General features: G+C 35.8%; 1 protein-coding gene across 3 annotated transcripts in view; it reads left to right on the top strand.

The window, feature by feature from the left end:
* The window catches only part of MLLT10 (MLLT10 histone lysine methyltransferase DOT1L cofactor), a 123,493-nt gene that overhangs the window by 23,340 nt on the left and 77,044 nt on the right, over window positions 1–23,109 (top strand). For all 3 annotated transcript variants that reach the window (XM_063150129.1, XM_063150140.1, XM_063150148.1), the window contains 3 exons: window positions 11,272–11,381; window positions 17,540–17,643; window positions 21,562–21,655. In XM_063150129.1, the coding sequence (XP_063006199.1) occupies window positions 11,272–11,381; window positions 17,540–17,643; window positions 21,562–21,655 (308 nt within the window). The remainder of the gene's footprint in view (window positions 1–11,271; window positions 11,382–17,539; window positions 17,644–21,561; window positions 21,656–23,109) is intronic.

The following is a 23,109-nucleotide window of genomic DNA, read 5'->3' as shown; positions in this document are numbered from 1 at the left end:
CAAACGTCTTGAAATATACAGGAAGATTTGTGAAGTGTGAAGTAGCTGAAGTGTGTTTTGGTTTTATACTTAAAGTAGTATTTGGGAATGCTTTGCTATTATGCTGTGGTGGTCTTGAAACTTTTTCTTAGCATGAAGTCTTGAGAACTTACTTTGATAGTGTGCATCAAAGATGTGAGCATCCTATTAATTGTAATTATAAGTTCTTGTCTGAAAGTGAATTACTCTATAAGATTGAAATGCTTTAAGTTTCAATGCAAAGATATAACACTGTACTATAATTTTAATACCCAAGTGTTTTCATCAGTGAAAACTTCATACTGAATATTTCATAGCTGAGAGGCATAGGAATTTATTTTTTCTTCTGAAAACACCCAGCCTCTGTAACAGATCGTGTCCATGGTGTTGAAAATAGCAAATTCTACTTTGTGGACCAAATGTTTTTTAAATAATAGCTTTATGGAAGGATGTGCACCTTGGAAAACACTTTGACTGGTGTTGCATTTCAGAAATCTGCATTCTTACCTGAAATTTTCCTTTCATAGAATTGCCTAACGAGATTGTACCAGAAGATTTTTAGACTTAAAGAAATACTGTTGAAGATCAGATAATGGGCTTGCCAGTTGAAGTGGTGTTTTCAGTAGGTTAATACTTATTTTTTTAAAATGCTGTTACACCTTTCGTTGCCAAGTGAATCATAAAAAGATGCAGATATTTGAGAAGAAACTTAGAAACAAACACTTCTGGTAAAACCTTGTAAGGATCTAGCTTTATAAACTTGTAATTATGCAGTCTTTCACAAAGTATAGAGATAATTAAATGGTCTTAGCTTTTCAGAACAAGAGAAGAAATTGCTGATTTTAAGTCAGTGATAGAAGGTTTTTCTTCTTTCTGCCTTCTGGCAACAAGTAACTTCATTTTTTTCTTGTAGCCAGAAAAAAAGAGTGCTTTTTGTTTTGAGTATGCAGATTGCTTAGCCCATAGATGGCCTGCTGCTCCTGTAGGTTTTTTTTAAGAGTCTTCTGGATATTTGCTTTATAATAAGGTGAAGGACTGTATTTTGGGCATTGAAGGTACTGTATTTTCTTTTATGTTGGGAAGATTAATGGGCTACTGAGCTTTTACTGTAGCGTTCTGTGATTTTCATAACCTGCAGTAAGATGCTGTTACTGCAGTGAGAGTCCTTGCTATACATTGTTTCCTCCTCCTTTGTGATGGTACTTGTTTTTAGAACTTTTCCTTTTTTTCTGCCCTGCATTCCTTTTCAGCTGCGTGCAAACTTCCCTGCCCTAGCTGCCCATGCTGATGCTGATAGGGGGAATGGCCAGGAGGGTTCTTTTAGCAGCAACCTTTATCTGATCTGTCTTGAGTCACTTGCACAACTGTAACTGAATGCAGCCTAATCTTAGGGCTCTTCTGTAACAGTGTTGTCTTGCCTTTAAGATCTCTGAGGCACTACATGAATGGCAGTAGTCTGGGAATCAAACTTGTGTTGTTTAGAAGTATTATTAACTGACTATAAGTATAATGAATTTGCTATATATTTTGGTAGCATATGGTGTGGTTATGTTAGTATTTTGTGAGTTTTTTGTCCCTGTCTCCCACCTCCCCACATAGTGCAAGGTTCCTTTGTGTGCATTCTTCTTCCTGCTGCCCCTCCTTTTACTGGCCTATTGCTGCTTACCTGGCCTTTTAGAGATCACCAATTTTTTAGATTTTATATTTCTGTTTGGAGTTTGACTCTGCCTTAGTTGTGCTTATCAGGTTAATGTGGGTCCTCTAGTGTCATCTATGGCAAATACAGAATTACAGTTTTCAGTGATTTCTGAAATGCAGCATTATTGGAGCAGTACTGTCAAGGATTTTACAGAGAACTTAAAAGTGACAGCTTGAGATAGTAATAGGAGAGGAACATATCATGGAGGCCAAACACCATTTATCCTGCTCTCTTTGACTTTATGAACTAGATTCTTGAGAAGGGTCTTCTGTGCCTTCTCAGAATAGTTTCCTAGCCTACAAGCATTTATGCTTTGGGACATCTTGCTCCAGACATGGTATTTTTGTATTTGATGGAAGATGAGTCCATCACATTATTGAAGTATTCCCTTCTGTATAAAGTATAAGTTTAGTGTCCATGTGTGGCAAGGCTGATCAGTATGATGTGTCCATGAGTTTCTTTTGAACCTGTTACCTCATGGTTTTATTTGATCAAATTTGATACTTGCTGTTTGCAAACTGGGATGGCGAGGGTCAGTTTTCTGTGCTTGCCTTTCCAATACCTCTTCCCATAACCTTTCTGGGTTTGCTGGAGAGTACACAGATGACTGCCTGTTCTTGGTGGCTACTGGTGCTGTAATCAGAACCTGAAGTGATCCCAAAAAGATAATTGAGTCTGGATTTGTGTGGGATATGTCCTAGTCTGCTTCAGTGTCCCTCCTGTGCTTTCCATTGTCAGAGACTTTAAGTGACCTTGGGCAGGAGCAGCTAAGGTCAGTTTGCACGTGCTTGTTCAGTCTCTGCACTGTGTGAAAATGGCCATTCTGCTCCTGCACTTACACAGATCCTAGAAACAATACTCTTAGATTTAGCTGAATAATGTAATAGATTTAGGAGTCTGGACTAGTATCTGTGGTGTGGCTTATCTGTCATGGGTTTATCTGTCCTAAGGATTGTTAAGAGTTGACTGTGTTTAGCTATACATTTGATTTAATTAAGTTTTAAGAGTAATAGGACATTGCATAGTTATGAGCAGGATGTTTGTCAGAAATTTTAGGAATTAGGTTTGAATAAGTTTTAATACTTTGTTTGCCTAATACCTATGACTGTCTTAGGGCTATGCTTAAGTTTTGTGAACAAAAAATAATCCTTCCTGCATTTGGACTTGGTTTTTACATAAACATGAAGACTTTTCCTGTGTTCAGAGACTGGAATTATATAAACTCTGTTAGGCTATTACCTCTTTTTTTAAAATTTTTATTTATTCTTTTCTTATTGATACTAAAAGTAGAAAAGGAAGATTGAATTGAAAAAGCAACTTTTCTTTCTGAATATATTTGTTGACAGAATTCCTTGATGAATTTGGTTTTCATGTTCATGTTGTGGTTTTAAACATGACTAAATATAAAAGTTTTTTAAAATGAGAAAACCTGATGTGTATATGAGTTGCTTTTTGATTTGCTGTCTTACATGTAAGAAGGCTATTGAAAGATTAATTTTCCTTTAGCTTGGTGGATTGGTAAGTGGGTTAGTAGTTGGATAAAATATAAACACATTTTTTGAAAAACAGAGATATAACAAGTGAGCATTTGTTTGAAAATGCTCGAGAACTGTTGGCATCTGACAGTTTTGGGCCTTTCAGTTCAGTAATATTTCCTAAACTGTTGCAGTAATTTCCTTTGGATTTTTGACACTCAGTGAGGAGGAAATAAAATCATGACCATTTGGACTGATTATAGCTTTTTGAATCCCAGTTCTTTTATCTTGTCATAGTACTGAGTATGCATTCTGTTTTCTAAGCAAATTGTTTACTTGTATCTAATGTAGTGCATCTCGCATTTAAATCGTTTTCTTGCAGTAATCTTTTTCCACAATTTTCTGCAAGCTTAAAAGGTTTGATTTTGCTATACAAGTTGTTACTTTGAAATCTGATTCCAGTGGATGATGATCAGGAATGCTGTGTAACAGCATTCTTTGTATGACTTTTCACCAAGACTTCTTTCATGCAGCTGCTTGGGGAAAGGCCAGCGAACAATGTGGTGGTTTTATGTCATGGTCCAGACTCTCTTCCCACCCCCTGGCTTAGTGGCAGGATCTCCCAAGTCTATAAAAACATTATATGCTAGGCTTTCCTGTTGCTGTTGTTATTATCAGAATCTCACTGTCTGGTTTACTGTTCTGATGAGTTTTCTTGGTGTTAATGTCTAAGAATATGGATGGTATAATGTTATGTGTACACACTGAGATGTATGCATTTTGCAAGTGCTTACCTACAAATGTTCTGGCCTTTTTGAGCAGATTTACAACAGTGTGTGTATTTTTTTTTTACTGGAAAAGAGAAAAAAAGATAATAAATTTAAAATACTGCATTAATAGAAATTAATGTAATACCATATAAAATATTGTGTATTTATGATTTATATTACTGATAATCAGAGTGTATATGTAGAAACTTTAAAAATAAAATTTAAGTGCTTATTTACATATTTCTTCCTTTTGTTGTATGAAAGGATTTCTTAAGAGAGGTGGAAGAAACTCAATAATTCCATAGCATGCCAGATAAAATTATTAAAGCTATTAGCTTATTCAGTGGACCAGTGGAATTTCATCTGTAGCTGTTTTGAAAACAAACTATTTGTTGTCCTGCGGAGTGACGATTCGAAACAAATCAATTCTTTACTTGAGGTTCAGATTTTTCTAAATGGAGTATTTTGTGAAATTCAGTAGTAGGACTTTGTAGGATGAAGCCTTTTTCTTCATAGACAAACAGTATTTATTTTACCTTTTAAACAAATTGTCCATTCTATACCAATGAGGAGGTTGGCTATCAACCACAGCAGTGAGAGCTGTAATGGTTAGTGTGGCACCTTCTTTTTACCCCTCTTCAAAGAGTGGATCAAACAATATAATATGAATAATGCTGTATTAACTATAGCAAACTCTAAATCTTTATTCAATAGAATAAGGAAAAGACAGTAACTTCAGCTGACAGATTTCTTATCTGCAAGTTTTCTTGCTTTAACAGGAAAGGAAGAGCAGGGATGGAATGTCTTAATGAGGAGACACTTAACTAAAGGTTTAAAATAGTGCTTAATCTTTCCCTTTGGCAAAGAGTAACAGTAATGGTCTTAAGTACACGTTTGAAAGGTGAGTCCAGCAGAGTTGGATAGAGCTCAGCCTTTGGGTCAGTCAGCAGATCTGATAGTTGTGGAAATGGAGGGTGCAATTTCATGTAATCTAGGACAGCTGTTGACCTCTGCTGAAAGGAGGGGACTGTGGTTTTCCCCTGACTGGTGTTTCTGCACTGATGGTTTTGTGTGTGATAATCATGTGACCTCAGTGTGGATTGCTTCAAACCATTGACTCATCTTGCTCAAAGGTAAACTATTAAGTTTCCCACAAATTTAGTAATGAGATGAATGAAAAAATTATTTGCCCTGCTACACAGCAAACTCATACTGCAAGGAGAGGACAAGGATGTACAGTTGAAAGTGAACAGTAAGTTGAGATCCTGCTTTTCAGTGACAGTCTACAGCTGAAATGGATTGAGGTATATCCTTATTATCCTAATTGACAACTTAAAGCAACCCCCATTAGAAACTAACATTCCAATAAAGATTTTTTCATTTTTTCCATGCTAGGATAATATGTACATTCTCTTGGTTTGGGCGTGAGCTGTAGTTACAAACAAAGTCAGATTTCTTTAATGAAATGTAATGGACTCTTTAGGAGCTTAGAATGCATAAACAAATTTTGCTCTGACATTGCTGCACGGTTTGGGGACAGTGATAATATCCCAGAGCTCTTGTGCTACCAGGCTGCTCCTGTGGCTGGAGTTCAGTGTGGCTTCACAATTCTGGTCTCTCCAGTGCCTTGGTGCTCTGCTGCACAGCTTCAGCACTGACTGTGGCTCGTAGTTCATCAGCTAGGCTGGGCTTCCCTTGCTGTGGATGGTAGGATGGATTATATGTTTGTTGCTGTTATTTTATTGTGAAGTCAAAGATGATGAAAACAAGGCTTGAAAACTTGCACTGGAAGGCAGTTTAAAAGTACTATGAGTTTATTTATGAGGAAGGTGCTTGTGAATCAAATTTTGGGCAATTAAGTAGTAGTTGTAAAGGCAAAAATTTAGTTAGATGGGTAACATACTGTGTATTATTTATCTTCCTGGATTTTCTTTGTTAATTTACTTTGGTAGAGTTTACTTCTAATTATAGAGCTCTTTGTTGGCAACAGTCTTGTGTTTGCTGATGGTAGAATTGCTAGGAATTACTTTTCTCTGTCACATTGGGATAACAGCTCAACTATTTATTTTCAGCTAGGAGTCTGAAGTCTGAGCTTTGTTACTCTGAATGTTAGTGAGCAACATACATTAAAATTCTGCCTGCTAAGTATGTACTGCTAGGTTTACACTGAGTTAAAAACCAGTAGGGCACAAGAAATAAAAATCTGAGTGATGATTGGTAACATTTGGATAGATTCTGTGGTGGTAATGAAATGTCTTGTGAACTAGAATGAAATGTAAAAAGTGGCAAAACTCAGTAGTGTGTCTTTCTGAGAAAAATCAAAGTAAAAATGAATTTAAGTGAAATGCTGCAAGTCTCATATGGTGTATTTAAACTTTGAAGACTTTTCAGCATGAATTTCAATTTTTGATATTGGAAAAAATTGGTTTCATTAGTGTTATCAAAGAATATCTCAGAGTTGCTTTATATGTGGTTTTTTATGTTGTTTGAAAGTTGGTAGAATTTTTTTTCTAAGATATTTCCAAAGGAAAATGCCTTAGTTATATTTGTGTGATGTTTTCTTAGAAAGCACCCTGGATTTTTTTGTAAACGGTAGGCAACATTTCCCAAAGTTACTGATCTTGAAAGTGCAGTTGGAGTAAGTATTTTTAACTTTGTCTATCACCAACAAATAAAAATTAAAAACTATGTTTTACAGTCTCTGGATGGAGACATTGATTGTTGTAGAATATTGGGTTTTTTGGAAGCAAAAGAGGCAGTGAATGTGTCAGCCTTGTGGTAGCCTGAGGGGTTTTCTTCAGCAGTTTCAGAGGAAACAGTTCTAGTAAGAGTGCACAGAAACAGGCAAACTCGATGGCTAATTTGAATCCTTATGCTGTGTTTCTTAGGCTTTCTAGTTTAAAAACAAGAAATTAAGTTCATTTTAAAGTAAGCAAGACAACCAATATTATCTGGTAAGAATACTATTATTGAGAAGGCACATATGTCAAAAGGCCACAGTTTCAAAGATTGAAAAATAAATGAAATAAAAAAAATCTGAATATAAGGGAAAATTTTAACAACATTTTGCAAGCTGACAGTATCTCTATTTGCAACAACGTGTCCTGCCCTTTCTTCCAGTTAAAGTTGTCCTTAAAGTGAGATGAAACCAAAAGTAAATTAGATATAAGGAGTTCAGTGGGGATAGTAAGAGTTTGTTAGCAATTACTGCAAGTTTCATAAGTAAAATTAAAAAGGCAAGTAATGGTCTGTGGCCATTTGTCTGGATTCAAATCATACACAAGTGAATGGAAGCTTATAATTGATTTAAAGAGTAAATTATATCGTTTATGGGGATGGGTTTAATGAACACATTTGGAACAAAAGTGATCTCAAAAATCTCCTGAGTTCCTGGCTAAATTTGGAAAACAGTTAAGAAAAAATAGGAATATATTGCTGTTATTTCTGTGCAATGTTTGGGTGAAGAGGAAAGTTGATAAAATAGTTTCAGTTGCAACAGAAATTAGGGAGAATGTTTTGAGTGTTTTTGTATGTGTATAAAAGTGCTGTTGGAGTTTTTATTTTATAGTCTAAAACATGGGTATACAATGGTATTTTTCATACTTATACATTGGTAAAGCTTAAAAGGACTGGATTTAGTGATTTTTTTTTATTCCTGGATGAGAAGGAGGAAAAAGGTGTATAGTTGCTGATGAAATTTTAATTGCCCTAGAATAATGTATGTAGTAAGTGATTTGAATAGGAAGTTTATAGTGCAAACTTTATGGCTTGGATGGAGTAAATGGAAAAATATGTATTTTAAGGTAGTCTTAAATACCACACATCCTTTTAAATGCTTACTTCTCATACAGGCTTCTATGTACAGTTTGGATGGGTGTCTTTATAATGTTTCTTTGTCCCTGCAGACAAAGAAAGCAGTTATCATCCAGTAGAAAACAGTAGACAAAAGCATTCAACTTCGAATGTGGCAATAGGTCCTTTATTCTGCTGGAGCTCTGAGCCCTGTGCTCAGCCTGAGTAGTTGTCTAAAACAGAAGGAAATGTCAACAGAGGATCAGGAAAGTGTTTTTGCACTGTGTTACATGGTCAGAAACGCTCTCAGTTGAACAAAACAAGTAAAACTGTTTGTAGGTTAGTAGCTGGTTCTCTCATCAGTGGGACCAAGGACATCTCTCACGTGTGGGCTATAGGTGTCCGTGCTTCTCTCCTTCTGCTTTGTAGCTATAGTGGCTACTCTCGTGATGCTTGGGAAAATGGTTCTTGTTTGCTTTTTTCTGTTTTCCTCCTACTGTCTGGTTCTTATATGGCAAAATGGAATCTTCTTGACCTCCCTTAAGTATAAAAGTTTAGTGGAGGAGTCTACAGACCTTGAGTTCTCTGTGGAGATTGCACAGGACCTTTAGACAACCAGTTCTTAACCACATTTGTTATGGAAAGTATCTTCCTTACTCTTCCTAAAGGGAACTCTCCTTGACACTTCCAGGTCAGCTGAGTGTTGCTCTCTCACAATTCTGTATTTCTTCACCAGTTAAACTTTGGACAAAAGAATATTTAAGAACTTGTGTACAGGGTGTCTTGAATCCAAGTGGATGCTGGTGCTGGAGTTAGGCGTTTTTTTTGGTGTAGGCATTTGAGGCTGGTAACATAAGGGTGCTGCAACCACCCCTCTGGTTAAATTATTGTTGGACGTTATTGTGATTTATTATATTTTCGTGATTTTCCAACAAGGCCAGATAATCTGGCATCTGAAGGTGCCAGATAGAAACCAATGGAAAATGTCCCTTGCCCTCAATTCTGTGGGCACTTATTAACATATGCGCAAAAAGTGTTTTAGTGTGCTGTGGTGCTTCATTTGTTTCATTATATAGATCCTGGGTTTGGTCTCATGAAAGTTAAAAGCCTGTTACTGGCCGCAGCTGTCTTGGATGTGTACTTCCTATTTGTAAATAGGAATGTATTGTAGTGTTTTGATTTTTTTTTTTCTTTTTGGATAGTGGTGTAGTGGTGGAGCACTCTTCCATTAAAGTTGGTCCTGCAACTGGTTCCTTATAGTAAAAATTCTTTATCTACCTAAATTTCAGTTCACTTTAGTAAGTGATTTCCCCCCCCAATGTCTCTGGTATATTTTGTATATTTACATAATAAGTTTCCGTTATATGTAGCTGTAACTAGAGTACAGACTTAATTGCATATGAGGAAAAGCTTTTGCCATCTGATTATGTGTAGCCAACTGAAGAAGGTTTATTTTTTTCAAAATTTCAGTGTCATTTTTTATTGTTTTAATGGCTTTATTAGATAAATGGTGTTTCTATTTGAGTTAATTTTTTGAGAGAACGTTTAAAGATAAATATTCATCATTAACACCATACTAACATTTATTTGTCTTTAGTAAGATGATTCTGGCTTGAGGCAGTTTGCAATTCTTAGAAAAGCCCTTATAAACACTTTCCCTGAAGATATTTCAAGTAGACAAGTGAACAAAAAAGGTTGTGTTTTTTATAGTTTTTTCCCCTTAGTCTGTCTGTTAATGATAATTTTAAAATGATCTCTTGAAACAGGTTTTAAAAGCAGTTCAAGTTGTCCGTTTATACTTTGTTTTACTCTACACTTTTATTAGTCTCATGCCTTTTCTGTACAGAATAATTCTAAAGACTGTTTGTGAATAAAGTTAGGGAGCAGCACAGGTATTGCATTTAGTAGCAGTTGAAACACTAGAAGGATATGTGTAGTGTTACTGTAACTGTTGTGTGTGTGTGCACTTTGCATTTTTCATAGAAATTGTAACTACCAGTTTAGTAAATGGAGAGGGGAAACATCAGATCCCTTGGCAGAAGCTGGAGAAGATTGGTGCTTTAAGAAAAGTATCTGGAATTGTGTATGTGCTTTTTCTTCTAAATGCCATTCCTGAGTCTCAGCGATACCACTGTGAGCAAGCACAGCTTTGTGTTTAGCTCAGTTTAAGAGTCAGTACAGTTCGGTGAAGAAATTAAGACCTTTTAGATTCTGTAGAGTAGTTGAAAAGAGAAAATCCAAGATGAAAACTCTGAAAAGTTTGCAGTGAGACAGTAAATGGGGGGGGTTGTGTTTAAATTTTTTTCTGTTTTTTTGGGGGGGTTTATTATTGTTGTTGTTTTTATTTTTATTATAGCATGTGTTTGCACAATGATAATTTACTTTGCTTGCCTAATCTAATAACCTGCTAGATTATCTAATTATTTAAGTCTGTCATTTTACGTCCTTAATGTTTGCATACAAGTAAGCCTGGGTAGGAGGAAAGCAGAATTATTTTTAAAGTTTACTGAGGGTCTTGTGACAAGAGACTTTAGTTTTCCTCGTGGGAAAGAAGAGAATTTATACCAAGTGATTAGCTGCACCAAATTCACTTCTGGATGAGATGATGACACTTGTAATAATTCTATTATTCATGTCACTAAAGCAATATATTGGATTAACTATGTAGCAGCAAATCTACAGTTATGGCATATGGTTCTCCTCTGAAACAAACCAGTAGCTCTCAGGATCTCTGTTGAAAAAAGGCTTCCAATTCGTAGGTTTGTTTCTGACTTGGAATTTACCCCCACCTCCATCCAACCAAATGCCAGACAATTCAGAATGCTGGCTTTCTTAAAATGTTGTTAAAGCACAGTATGGTAAGTAACTAACTATTTACTGATGCCAGTGTAATAAATTAGAATATGACTGGATATAGGTATTTGTATTCCTATGAAAAAATGAGTTGGCCACAACTTTATAAATGGAAAAGCAAGAGATAGTGTAGAGGGGATGTGAGTGTGTGCATATGTGTTGCAGTTTCTATCTACGGAAAGAAACAGGAGTCTATTCAAATCAGAATGATGTTTTTAAAAAAAATTATACACAGAAGTCTTCTATGATGCCATGCTTGTAAGAATATTGGTTTGGTCAGATGCTGCTTCCTTTTTGCAGGACTTGGAGTAGTAGTTTTTATGCAATGACTGTATTAATGCAAGAAATTAAACAAAATAATAATTTTTCTGTTTGTGTGTCACTGTTTGTATAAATCATTAGTATTTGAATTTCATGGAGTATTACATATATAAATTCTCTCTGACTACATTAAAAAATGTATTACTGATCATCTAAACTTTGGATAACAGAAATGAAATGTAAACATGACTTAAGTGTAATTTATGTTCTTAATATTCTAAACAGTTAAAGTAGTTTGTGGAAAAAAAAGTGTTGTAAAAGGTTCTTTGTACTGTAATTGTACTACATTGAAATTTCCTTTAAGCTTCTAGAAACCATTAAATACAATTATAACTTTTTGTAGGTTGGGCTCATGTGGTTTGTGCTCTGTACATTCCCGAGGTGCAGTTTGCAAATGTTTCTACAATGGAGCCTATCGTGTTGCAGTCTGTTCCTCATGATCGTTACAATAAGGTATAATTCTATGTCTTTTTACGTTTAATGTATTTATTTTAAAACTTCTGAGATTTTATAATATTAAACTATGCTTCTTAGAATGCACTTTATATAAAATTCCTAAATGTCTGCAGTAATGCTGTAAGTTTTCTGCAATGTCTTTATGATAAATTGAAGAATTAAGAAAACTGTATTATTAAATTAAGCTGTAAGGTTATCTGCCATGTCTTATTAGTCTTTAGATTAGGGACTGTTTGGTTAATTGAAAATGCCATGATCTTTGAATAACAGTTTATTTTGAAAGGAATCTGAAATATTTTCTATAGGTTAAAATACTATTGCAGCTTATATGAGATTTTATTATTAAGTACCACAAAGTCCTAGTGTTTTAAGTGTTGATATTAACATAAATATGTTTATAAACCTTTCTTTTAGGACAGAGAGGTATGCTAATATATTAAGGCAAATACTTGCAGACTTTTGCCTTTGCAAACAACATTCACTTTAGTAGCATTATTTGCTTATAGGAGAATGCTTGTAAGTAATTGTCAGTGAGATGGAATGTTTTATAAAGTGTGGTGAGACTTCAAACAAAAAAAACGCCCAAAAAGGCAGAGCAATAAACCAGTAGGTTATTAGTGTTCTTTATTGATAGTTACATTTTTCTTATTTCACTTGTGTTACTTTCTCCTCACTTAACTACATTGGTTTTTCTGTGTTCCCTTCTGCAGATGCAAACTGTCTGAATTTCTGATTAGTTGTGTTACATATTTTTCTTGTGTTGTTCTTTTAACCCCTAGTTTCTTTTTTTTTTTTTTTTTTTACTTTATTTTATGGTAGTTTGTGGACAATGGAATAAAGTAGGAATAGACTGTGTTATGAAAAAGAGAAAGAAGAAAAAGGCAGACATCTCCTCTTGTGTTCTTCCTACAGGGAGACCAGTCCCTGTTCACGTTGCCTCTGTGACTTCTCACACCCCCCACATCCCCTTTCCAAGTTTCCATCTTTGATTTATGGGCTCCCCCTCAATGTTTCTAGCCTTTTTCCTTTTTTCATTCTTTGGTCTTTTCCTTTTCTGTTCACTTTCTCCAGTTGCTGTCAATGCGTTTTGTCCATCTTATTTACCAGTGTAGCTGAAAAACCAGGAGTCAAAGTCTAATTTTTTCTTAAGCTTTCTCATTACTGTCTGAGCATCTCTATTGGCATCTTACTCTTTGCTTCCCTCTGCATTTACAAGAACATGCAACAACAAGATTCAGTACAGAGCTAATAAAATGTTTCTGCTTGGGCACAAAGCACTAAAGATTTCCTATAACTGATGAGTTTATTTCCTCTCTCTCCTCAATTCTGAGGAAACAGAACATCTGTTTTCTTTTTCCTTGAATAGCAGTCAGTCATAATTTTCTTTTAATTGGTAGTGTTTCTCCCTTAATGTCCTTCAGAAATTTCATGGAACACTTTGAATTTTGTTTTATCTTGCACTATTTCCATTGATGGTAATTGGATATTGGATGAGTAAATCCTTCTAACTTCAAAAATGTACTCTGCATCTTTTACTATTACTTGTTGACAAAATCCATTGTTTGTCTCTCTCTTTAGTCTTTATTAATTCCTTTTCATCATAACTTAAGTTTCTTCTTTCTCAAGCAGTTCTTGTTCTAAACGTGTGACGATACAGTTGTGTTTGCTATTAAAATTCTAGTTTCCATTGTTGGTACTTAGTGTGTTTTTCTTTCTCACTAGATAGTTACTAGCACCATACAGTTAATGTAGAGAGAGTTCCTGGTGTTGTCCAGCTCTTAGTTCTCTGTGCTCTGGGCAGGTGTTCTGACTGAGGTCTATTTTCCATGTTAGCAGTCAGCCTAAAACTACTTTTCATCAGGCCACTATGGTTTATTATGAAGTACAATGAGATCAGTGTCAGAAATGCCAAAGTTTGGGGTCACACCCCTAGCCTGCAAATTATATTATTTTTGTTCCCTGTTTTTACAGAACTCAGATATCACTGTCATTGTTTGGTCTTTTTGGGTCAGGGAGATAGCAGCTGTGGGTGTCAGGGGAATCCAAGAAATGGTTATACTGCAGTTCTCCAGCAAACCTTCTGAAAGCAATCACACTGCAGAGCCAGCAGCAGTCTAGTTGTGTCAGTACTGAATTTAGAGAAGTGTTGGCTGGCAGGGAACTCCCAACTCCAGCTAAGTCTGTAGCTGCTGCTGAGTTTAGCACTGCTGTGGTTAAACTGCCATTGCTTCCCAAGTAGGCTGTTCTTGAGCAATATCCCCCCAAATCAGTAAAACTATTAGTTCCCTTTTCATGTAGCTTGCAGTAATTTCACCTTCTACTCCTATTGCTATTCAAGATAAATTGTGTTTATTTAAATGATACTTTTTTTAGATCAGATATTTTGTAAAGCATTTTACTCTGACTTTATTAATTTGCGTAAAAATGGAAAGAAAAGCTGATTTTTGAGAAATAGGTATGACAAACAATTATTGAAACATTTGTTGCACATTGAAAACAGATGTAAACATGCAATTAGGGAAAAATGACTAGAGTTGTTTCTTTTCTTAGAGAGACTTAGTGATAATTTCATTCTGTTTGTCAGTTCAGGTTGGGATAGGAGATTTTAAGTAAGATATTATTTCCTATGAAGTTCTGAATAATTCTCTGTGCATGGCTGGATATACATAGAACACTAGCATATAGAATTGGGGGAAAATAAGAGGCCAAAGAAAATTACCATGAGGGAGAAATTATACTGTAGACTTTAAAGTAAATATTTTTGAAGTTTTGCCAGGACTTAGTACTTAATTAAATGTTTGGAATTTTCCCTGTGCACTTGTTTGCACAGCATTATAATTATATTATAATATAATTATAATACTGTGCAAATATATTTATGTTATATAAATATAATATGCAGTATTACCACGTACAGTAATCTTAAATGCAAGAAGAAATGCTGTAGATACCAAAGCACGAGGCTTGTCCATATAGAGATATTTGGCTGCTATTTCCCTGAAGTTTGCCTGTTTCAGGGATAAAAACCATCACATTACAGAATGAATCCGCTGAATGGTTTGATTAATGGGTTAGCTATTAGTAAAGTTCTTCTTACATTGTTGCTTCCAAAAAAGAAGTGGGCTATTAGTTGCTCTTCTTTTCAGAACTAGGTGTTTCTTATTCCTTGGATGGTTATGCATGGATAATATATATTTATTTTATGTCAGCTTCTTTTGTCTCTTTTAGGTTCATTTGAAACTACGTGATAATTTGATATAATTACTGCTTTTAGTAATGTCTTTTAAGAACTGATTTAAAGATAAGTGCATTTGGAGTTTCTTCATTTGCCTTGTAGTGAATGCAGCTGGCAAACTTTTCTTTCAGTACTTGCTGCAACAATGAGAAATTTCTGTACAATTCCTAGGTTTGATTTTGTGCTCAGAGAATGCCATGGGGTAGCTGTTAGAGTAAACTATTTCTGAAATTACTTTTTGCCTTACAGTGTTTTTTGTCTCATCTTCCTTTCTGTCTGCTTTTGCAAAGGAGGTTTACACTTTGAGGGGAAAATACTGACAGCAACATAAAGACAGCTGTGCAAAATATGTATTTTGCCTTTAAAGGAAGTAAGATATTTTTTCTGTTTCTGAGTAAAATTTCCTTGCTGAATCAAAAGCCTTTGCTTCTTTCCAGTGAATTTGGGAGAGTACTCTCTCCCTTAGGAGCTTTGAAGAAGAGTGCAGCTGTAGGTGGTAGGACACAGTTTTAAACTTCCACATTTCAGAGGCTTCAGAGGTGTAGCATTTGTATGGATTTCCAAATACATGCAAGTCTTCCTTTGTGAAAGAAAGGCAAAGGTGTTCAGGCTTCTGGGATTGTTTGTGTGTCTAAGAGAAGGTACAAATATGAGAAGCTCAGCTGTAGAGAATGTTGGAACCTTCTTTGTTCCTGTTTCATATGGAATACTAGGAAACAGGTTTAATGCTTCTCATGACTATTGCAGGAAAGTTCTTTGAGCTTCTTAAAATGAGTAGTCAGTCCACCATGTTGCATTTAAACTTGTTAATAATGTAGCTTGTAGTCATTTTTAGTAATTTTACTGTAAATTGCTCCAAGAGGTCCCCAAACAGAGACCCTACATGTAGGGTAAATACTGAAAGATGGGACTCTGCCTCTCTACTAAGTGGAATGCTTGTATTGCCTTTTTTCAATGAGGAAAAAACTGTAAGAATTCGAAACAAAACTCTGAAAAAAACAGAAAGTAATTGGAGATTGAGTTTTATGGGGTTTATTGAACTCTCTGTTTATAGAGGTATCTTACTTTGAAGTTACTTACACTTAATACAGTGACTCAGATGAGGTTGATAGATCATGACCTTGTTCATTCCTAAAATCTGAATGTGTCAGGTCATGGTATGGAAAGCTAAAAAGCAGCCAGTCTCAGACCCTGTCAAACAACTGAATTATCAGTGTTCACCACCTTGAGGTACAAAAGAAGCAAGGCAAAGAATTAAGTAGGATTATCCCCTTTCTGATCTTTTAAATGTTAGGTTATAGGGTATGATTTTAGGATATATTAGCTTTTAAAGTAGTGTGGAAACTGTACAAGAATAACTCTCCTACCTTCAAGTCTTGCTTATAAACAAAAATGCTTTAGTTAGCTGACACCTCCTGTTAAATGTTGTTCTTAAAACCTCTGTAACAGGCTGTTCTGATCTCGGAATTTCACTCATTTTCCTGTTTAAGACTGGTTTTGCATTATATAAATTTTTTAAAAAAATTCAGTGGTCTCCTGGTCCATTTTTTCCACTATGTTTTCTGCTACCCATGATTGATGTTGTTTGCATTTATTATTCTACTCATTCTCTACCTCACTGAAAGGAGGTTGTTATAAAATTATTAGTCAATTAAAATAGAGACAATTTTATTTTTTGGCATAAAGAAGTTTCTCTTTTCTCATTAAAGATCTTATAATGAGGTTTCTACAGAGGTAGGAGTGTTCTTAATGTTTAATACTCAGTACAGTTCTCTCATATAAAAAGAAACATTTAATCCACCTCACTACTGGGTGATACTTTCATTAAGAATGTCTTCTAAAATTGTTAAATTTTACACATGAATGTGATATTATATAGAATCTCTCTGAATGCTCTTTCAGTAATTAGGACGGAAAAAGTGAAAAGCGATTTAGTTTTGCTTGATGTTTCTCCTTGGAATGCTGGTGAGAGGTTGTAGTGATACTTTTATAGTAGTAAGCTTCCATACAGTATGTATCCATATTTATCAGCCACTTGTTTAAAAAAAGAAGTAGTATTGAATAGTGAGGAAGAATTTGGATATTTAAAATTTCTTTCTTCTGTTTTACTGAGAATGTTTTTGAAAAGATTAAAAATTGCCATGGCATCCCAGTAAAAAGACATAAATTTAGAAATGCTGTGAAAAGATTTCCAGGTACTAAATAGCTTGTTTTGGAGGTTGGAATGTGTTTGGTATACTCATTCAAGCTTTTTTACAGAAGGTTCTTGATGGATTAATTTATAAGATGTTTATAGGGCTGTCCAAGTCATACTGAAGTAGTCATCCAAACAATGCAGAGTTTGGTTAAACACCAATTTAATTAAAAGTAGCTAAGCATCATATGAATATTGAAACATGCCATGACACTTGGAAAATTCTTTGCACCAAATGTACAAATAAAATTCCAAGTTTGCAGGCTTTTTGTAATTGTGTAGATATATATATGTATATACACATTCTATGGCATATTATACCATTAGGCACTCAGTCTGATGTTTCTGAATTCCACAAATACAGGTTATATTAAATGAATATGAAAATGATTGAGACTTATAAGGACATAAATGCAAACTTGAAAGCAAGGACAGTTGGGAAGCCTAATGCTACTAACCCTTGGCTGTTTAACCCTTTGGCTGGTTGACAATGGTATGAAATGTAAGCAAATTAGTAATTGTACTGCCTTAACCTTGGTGAAGTGTTACACAAATCCCAGGAGTCTACCAGGTGATCTCCTTTTGCTAACAAGCATGATTAGACTTTCATAAAGAAGTTCTTAAACCAGCTTAGCTGCAAAATCCAGTAGTTCTCAGCCTAGGATCTCCTGTAACACAGAATTTGTTTGTATACTTCTTATCAATTAAGTGTTTTCTCTTTGATAGACATGCTATATTTGTGATGAACAAGGCAGAGAAAGTAAAGCAGCCACTGGTGCTTGTATGACATGTAATAAACATGGATGTCGACAAGCTTTTCACGTAACATGGTAAGTATATTTTATTATTTAATATCTCTGATGTTCAGAAAGAATCAATTCACACAGTGTAATGAATAAGCTCCTTATTTAGAACATCTTTTGAGTAAAGAAATACAGCAAAGTGGTTTGTTTTTATAATAGTGTTTCCTAACAATATGGCAGTGGCAGCATAGATTTTGCTGTGAGCTGCAGAAACAGTCTGATAATACTCCCTTGGGTGGTATTAAATGGTGTGTGCTCCTGGGAATAAGTATAGGGGAGTTTGGAGTTTTTTTTCTTGGTCTTGGCTTATTTTTCTTAGAGGATGTTTAATAGCATATGGGAGTATGAGGGCATTGTTTTTTAGCATTGCCTGCTAACTGATTTTGATGTTTACTTTTGGTAAATCAGTGGGAAAATGACTGAGCTGTATGTAAAAGGCACTAGACTCACCCTTTCCAGTATGGATTTCCAAACATTGGGGAGTAACTCACTTCACTGGTTTTATCTAAATGATACAGATCATCCTGAACTATTCAGATTTCATGTGTTACTGCTGGAGGAAAAAAAGCTGTGTCCTCCACCATCTGATTCATTTCACTTTAAGATATTTAGTTTTCCTTGCATTCAGGAGATGTTTGCTTCACTTTATGGACTTCTAAAAGAGACTGGATATTTAGATTAAACCACATGCAACAGGTAAAAGGAAGCAAAAAGAGTTCCACTCCAAAATTTGCAGGCATTATTTGTTTCTTCAATTTCAACAGGAGTTATTTTACAGTAGCGGGCAGATTTATCTAGGCTGTCTAGCTGTATAATCTGTGGATTTACCTGTTTTGTGACTGCCCCAGTATGCTGCTTCATGACCAGTAAAATGTATTTTCTTCAGTGTACCCAAGTGATGATTTGTATGTCTTGTGGAGATCTTGAAGGGTTTAATTCCATTGTTTTGCTGCTGATAATCTTGGCAACTCTTCATTTTTTTTTAAATTGCTTGACTGCTTTGCAGGTTTTATTCTTTCATAAGCATCTGAGTTTTCATTGGATGTGATCAATGTCAAGTTTCTTTTTATGGTGAAAATGGATTGTATTCCTCAAAGCATGCATACCATGTAAAGGGATTACTTACAGATGTGAAAAAATGTGTACATCCAAGCACTTGTATGAAAAGGTCTCTTTCCTTTCAAACACTTGTGTACATACAAGAGTCCTTTTCATCTTCTTACTTTATTCCAAAACCTTGAATGCTGTGAAGAGCATAAGACTTTAAGTTGAATATTAAAACAGCTATCTTGCCACATTTTAGAATGTTTTGATTCAAAAACATAGTCTATACTACAAAATGATATCTAGCTGGCGAGTAGTAGTATGGCTGGAGATAATTAGAGGTTTCTGTAATATTAAAAAAATGGAAGAAAAACATGAAAACTACCAGAAATCCAGGACAAGGTGTTTTAAATTGAGATTATCAGAATGATTGTCTAATGAAAAATGAGCTTGAGTGCATGTTTTTTTTTTTGTAAGAGAAGCTTAGAAACAATACATCTTTGCTTAAAGACATTCCTCTTAATTATTTTTTTCTAGTTGGTATCATCTGTAGATGTGCATATATTTAGTATTTCTGGATTTTCCAAGAACGTATTTTTAAAAATCTGTAAAAATTAACCACATTATATAATCTTCTTTAATTTAAATACTCCCGTGTATATTTTGACTGTAACATTGCGTTATTATGGTGTCTTGGTTTGAAAGACAAGTGTCTGCCAGGGAAGGCAGGAGCCTCCCTTAGAATGGAAAGTATTGACCCCCTCCCTCCGAATTATTATAACTTTGGAATTAAGGGTCTTTCAGGCAAGGATATGAGAAAAGGAAAAACAGTTCATTAGTAGTCTGTGTGTGTATAACAAACAAACAAAAACAGTGGCAGCAACAACAAACAAAAGCACAAACAGCGCCCCGGCAGGCGCTCAGTCTCGCCTCACTCAGGGCCATTTCCCCGTGGGTGCAGTTCCGGGCCCGGCCGGCAGGGGCGCTGCTGGCTCCTGCCCGGGGCGCCGTGCTCAGCTCGGGGAGCGTGGCGCGGTAATGGCGGCTTGGCCCAGAGGGGAGGGGATGCAAGAGAGGCTTTGCTTTACAAACCCCTTGGGACAGTCGGTCCTGGTGCTGCAGCGGGACCCTCGGGAGCAGCGAGCTGGAACGGCAGGGACGGGCACATTCGTGGAGTGGTAGATGAGATTATTAGGAAAATTAATCCACAAACACCAGAGGTTTATGTCCAAAAGGAGACAGAAGAGTCCTTTTACTTTATTCGAATAAAGGGAGAGGCCATGGAGCATTGCCCTGGGATCTTTCAAATTTTTGGAGGACGCAGTTTATCCTAATTTCAGGGCCGCATTTCCCTTCTCTCTTTCCCCATTGGCTGAGGTACTTGAGAGAGACTTCCCCGAGTGCCTGATACCAAGAGATTCCCCTCTAATGTATAATCCTCCCTTTTAATTTTTAATTCTTATGGAATTTAGAGGTTTTTCTTCTCCGTTGTTTCTTTCATTCATCAATCAGTGGAATCCTTCCCATTGTTTCTTTTATCTCCCAGTGCTAGTTTTATCTACCAGCAGACCCACAGCTTGTTTGTAAAGACAAATCTGCTATTCCTCTCAATACGTGTCAGAAAACCGCGGGGATGTCTGGGCAGGCAGGGGCTGTGGGGCCGCAGTGTAGCAAAGACCGAGTAGTGGCGGAGAAGGTGGGCGGGCGGCAGGGCAGTGGCATCGGCCTCCCGAACAGGGCAGGGAGCGGTTCCCTTGGGGCAGGGATGGGGGACAGTGGCGTGGTTTCCCCTCAGCATTACCAGATGGGAAGGGGGGTTCCCTGTTTGGTGAGGTATGGTGCCAGCAAGGGCCCAGTGCAGCAGAAGAAAGGCAGCAGGAGGCTGAACCCCGCAGTGGTGACCAATTCTCCCCACTGCGACTGCAGCCTCTCCCCTCCACGTGCCGAGAGCTCTCTAGAGCTGGCAGCTGCCCCAGCCCCCTTTTCCCCAGCCCCATTCTCTGCTATCTCTGCCCCTCCCAGAGAAACCCTCAGGTAAGAGAAGCGCAGCCAGGTGCCCTCCTCCCCGAGTTTGGCAACTTCTTTTTTCTCTCTTAAGTACCCAGTCGTTGTTGTCTCCTAGCAACATATGGGAGAAGATTCCCTAAGGGAAAGAAACAAAGGGAAAAATCCTAAACTCTGACATGTGGGAATGAAAATGATGGAAAATGTAACAATATTTGGGTTGTCAATATATAAGTTGGTTTTGATAAGAAAAATATATCAACATTACAAATGGTGAAAAACAAAATTGTTTTATAAAGATTATACTAGAATAAGGTAATAATTAGTCTAGTCAATGCAACTTGTAATGTTGATCTTTTTAAAAAGAGATTAGCCTGCCGCAGTATTTTAAACTAGTAAATACAGTTTGATTTATTATGTAGTTCAAGTTAGATTAAAAAACCCCAGTAATTTTCATTGTGAATCAGAGACGCATGTACAGAACATGTATGCAAGTTCTGAAAAACTCTTCTTTGGAACTACACTATGGTTTTGTTAAAAGCTGTTCTTTCCTTAGATTTTTTTTTTTTTTTGCTTGAATTTGAGCTAAGAGTCATTGTAGATTGCTTTATTTATTTATTTGTGCAAGTAGCTGCATAGTAAATGTAGATGTGCAAGCTGTAAGCTTGTGTGAGTGGCTTAAAGATTCTGACAAAAGGCAACAGCCAAAATATGAATTATATATGTTTTTCCCTGGGCTACAAAGGTTGGTTGTGTGTTCACATGCCACTGGAAGTTATTTGTGTGGAAATCTCTTACTAATTGCAGATATAAGGAACCATATGTTATCAGCTGTGATATTGTGGTACAAACTGGTGTAAAATGGCTTTCCTTGAATGTTGTCTGGTTTATTTTTAGTGCACAGTTTGCAGGACTTCTTTGTGAAGAGGAAGGCAATGGTGCAGATAACGTCCAATACTGCGGCTACTGTAAATACCATTTTAATAAACTGGTATGTATTTATTAAATTCTATAAATAAATGTTACTGACTTATTTTTTATTCCGAGTTGCCATTAGCATTAGAAATAATATTTTCATGTAGTTTGAAAAAGTAGGTTGTATTTAATTAAAACAATGTTTTAATCACAGTTACAGAAGTGCTAGCTGGAAATGTTTTTATAAGTGGTTACTTTATAGATGTGTGGATTTCCCCCCTCTGCCAGAAATAGCATGCACATTTAGTGGGTTTTTTTCATTGAGTTCCTGGAATGTTTTCTTTTGCTATTTGTTTAGGTGCCTTCTAGGAATTCAGTCCATTTTGGAATAAACTAGAAAATACTACTTCTAGAGAATAAAGAAGCACTCCATATTTTTCTGCTTTTATTACTCTTCTGCCCAACCTCTTTTGTTCTGTCTCTCACTGTGTAGCCAGTGAGTATTCCCTTCTTGTAGGTTCTCTGAAAGACAACCTTAAGGAGTGACCTGAGGTTTGATTTTTAAAAAACAAACAAGAAAAGAAAAACATTGAAATTTCTCAGTTAATGCAGAAGGTTTTGGATCAGACTTCTGGAATCTTTCCTTTCACTTTTTAATAGTTTGACAATTCCAAATATCTGTTTCTATGTACATGTGCGAGTGTGTGGACTTCGGGGGCTTATTGATGTTTAAAAAATGTTATTTATTAATACTAAAATGTGCAGACTTATGTTCAAATACGCTTGTAAGTATAGCTTAACGTGCAGATTATTTTTCATTGCTAAAAAAGTTGAGTACTTAGTGTGACTTTTAGGTTGCAGCGAGGTAAAAACAGGACCAATCAACAATTTGGTTTCTAGAAGATTAGCTTGGTGAGGTTAGTTTTGTGCCTTTGTGAATACTGATGAATTTGCTTCATAATGAATATAAGTCAGGGCTTTCTAGGCCCTTACTAAGCTAAGATTTTTTTTTTTTTTTTACTATTTTGAGCTAAGTATTTACAAAAAAGGTGAAAACGATCTCTTATTTAATGGCAAAGACAAACCTTTACACTGTTATGCCTTTGATTTGAATGTAGCAATGCTGCTGTGATTGAGAACAGGTATGTTTATTTAAAACCCAAGTTTTATCATAAAAGACATAACTCTATATTTGACATACAATTAGTTAGCTTTCCATTACAAAGCTGCAGTGGTAAGAACAGTAAAAACTGACAAGATTGTTTTAAGTGTTTCAATTTTTCTTTAAGTTTGTTATGACTGTTAATGCCTGGTAAGTACAGATGCTTAGTATTTACTGCTGAAGATGGTGGGTATTCTGCTGAAAACTGGTTGACAAAAGAGTGGCCTGAAGTGTCTTTAAATGCTTCCTCAGTTACAAGAAAACCAACATTTAGAACGCTGGCCTAGCATAAAGTATTTGCATTCCTGAACTAGGTTCTCAGACATTACAGAAATACAGGCAATTACATCTGCCACTTATAATCACAG

The sequence above is a fragment of the Melospiza melodia genome, chromosome 1 (genome assembly GCF_035770615.1).
Source record: "Melospiza melodia melodia isolate bMelMel2 chromosome 1, bMelMel2.pri, whole genome shotgun sequence".
NCBI classification, from domain to species: domain Eukaryota; kingdom Metazoa; phylum Chordata; class Aves; order Passeriformes; family Passerellidae; genus Melospiza; species Melospiza melodia.
The sequence above is the reverse complement of the archived record's forward strand: the minus strand, read 5'-3'. Positions and strand labels throughout refer to the sequence as shown.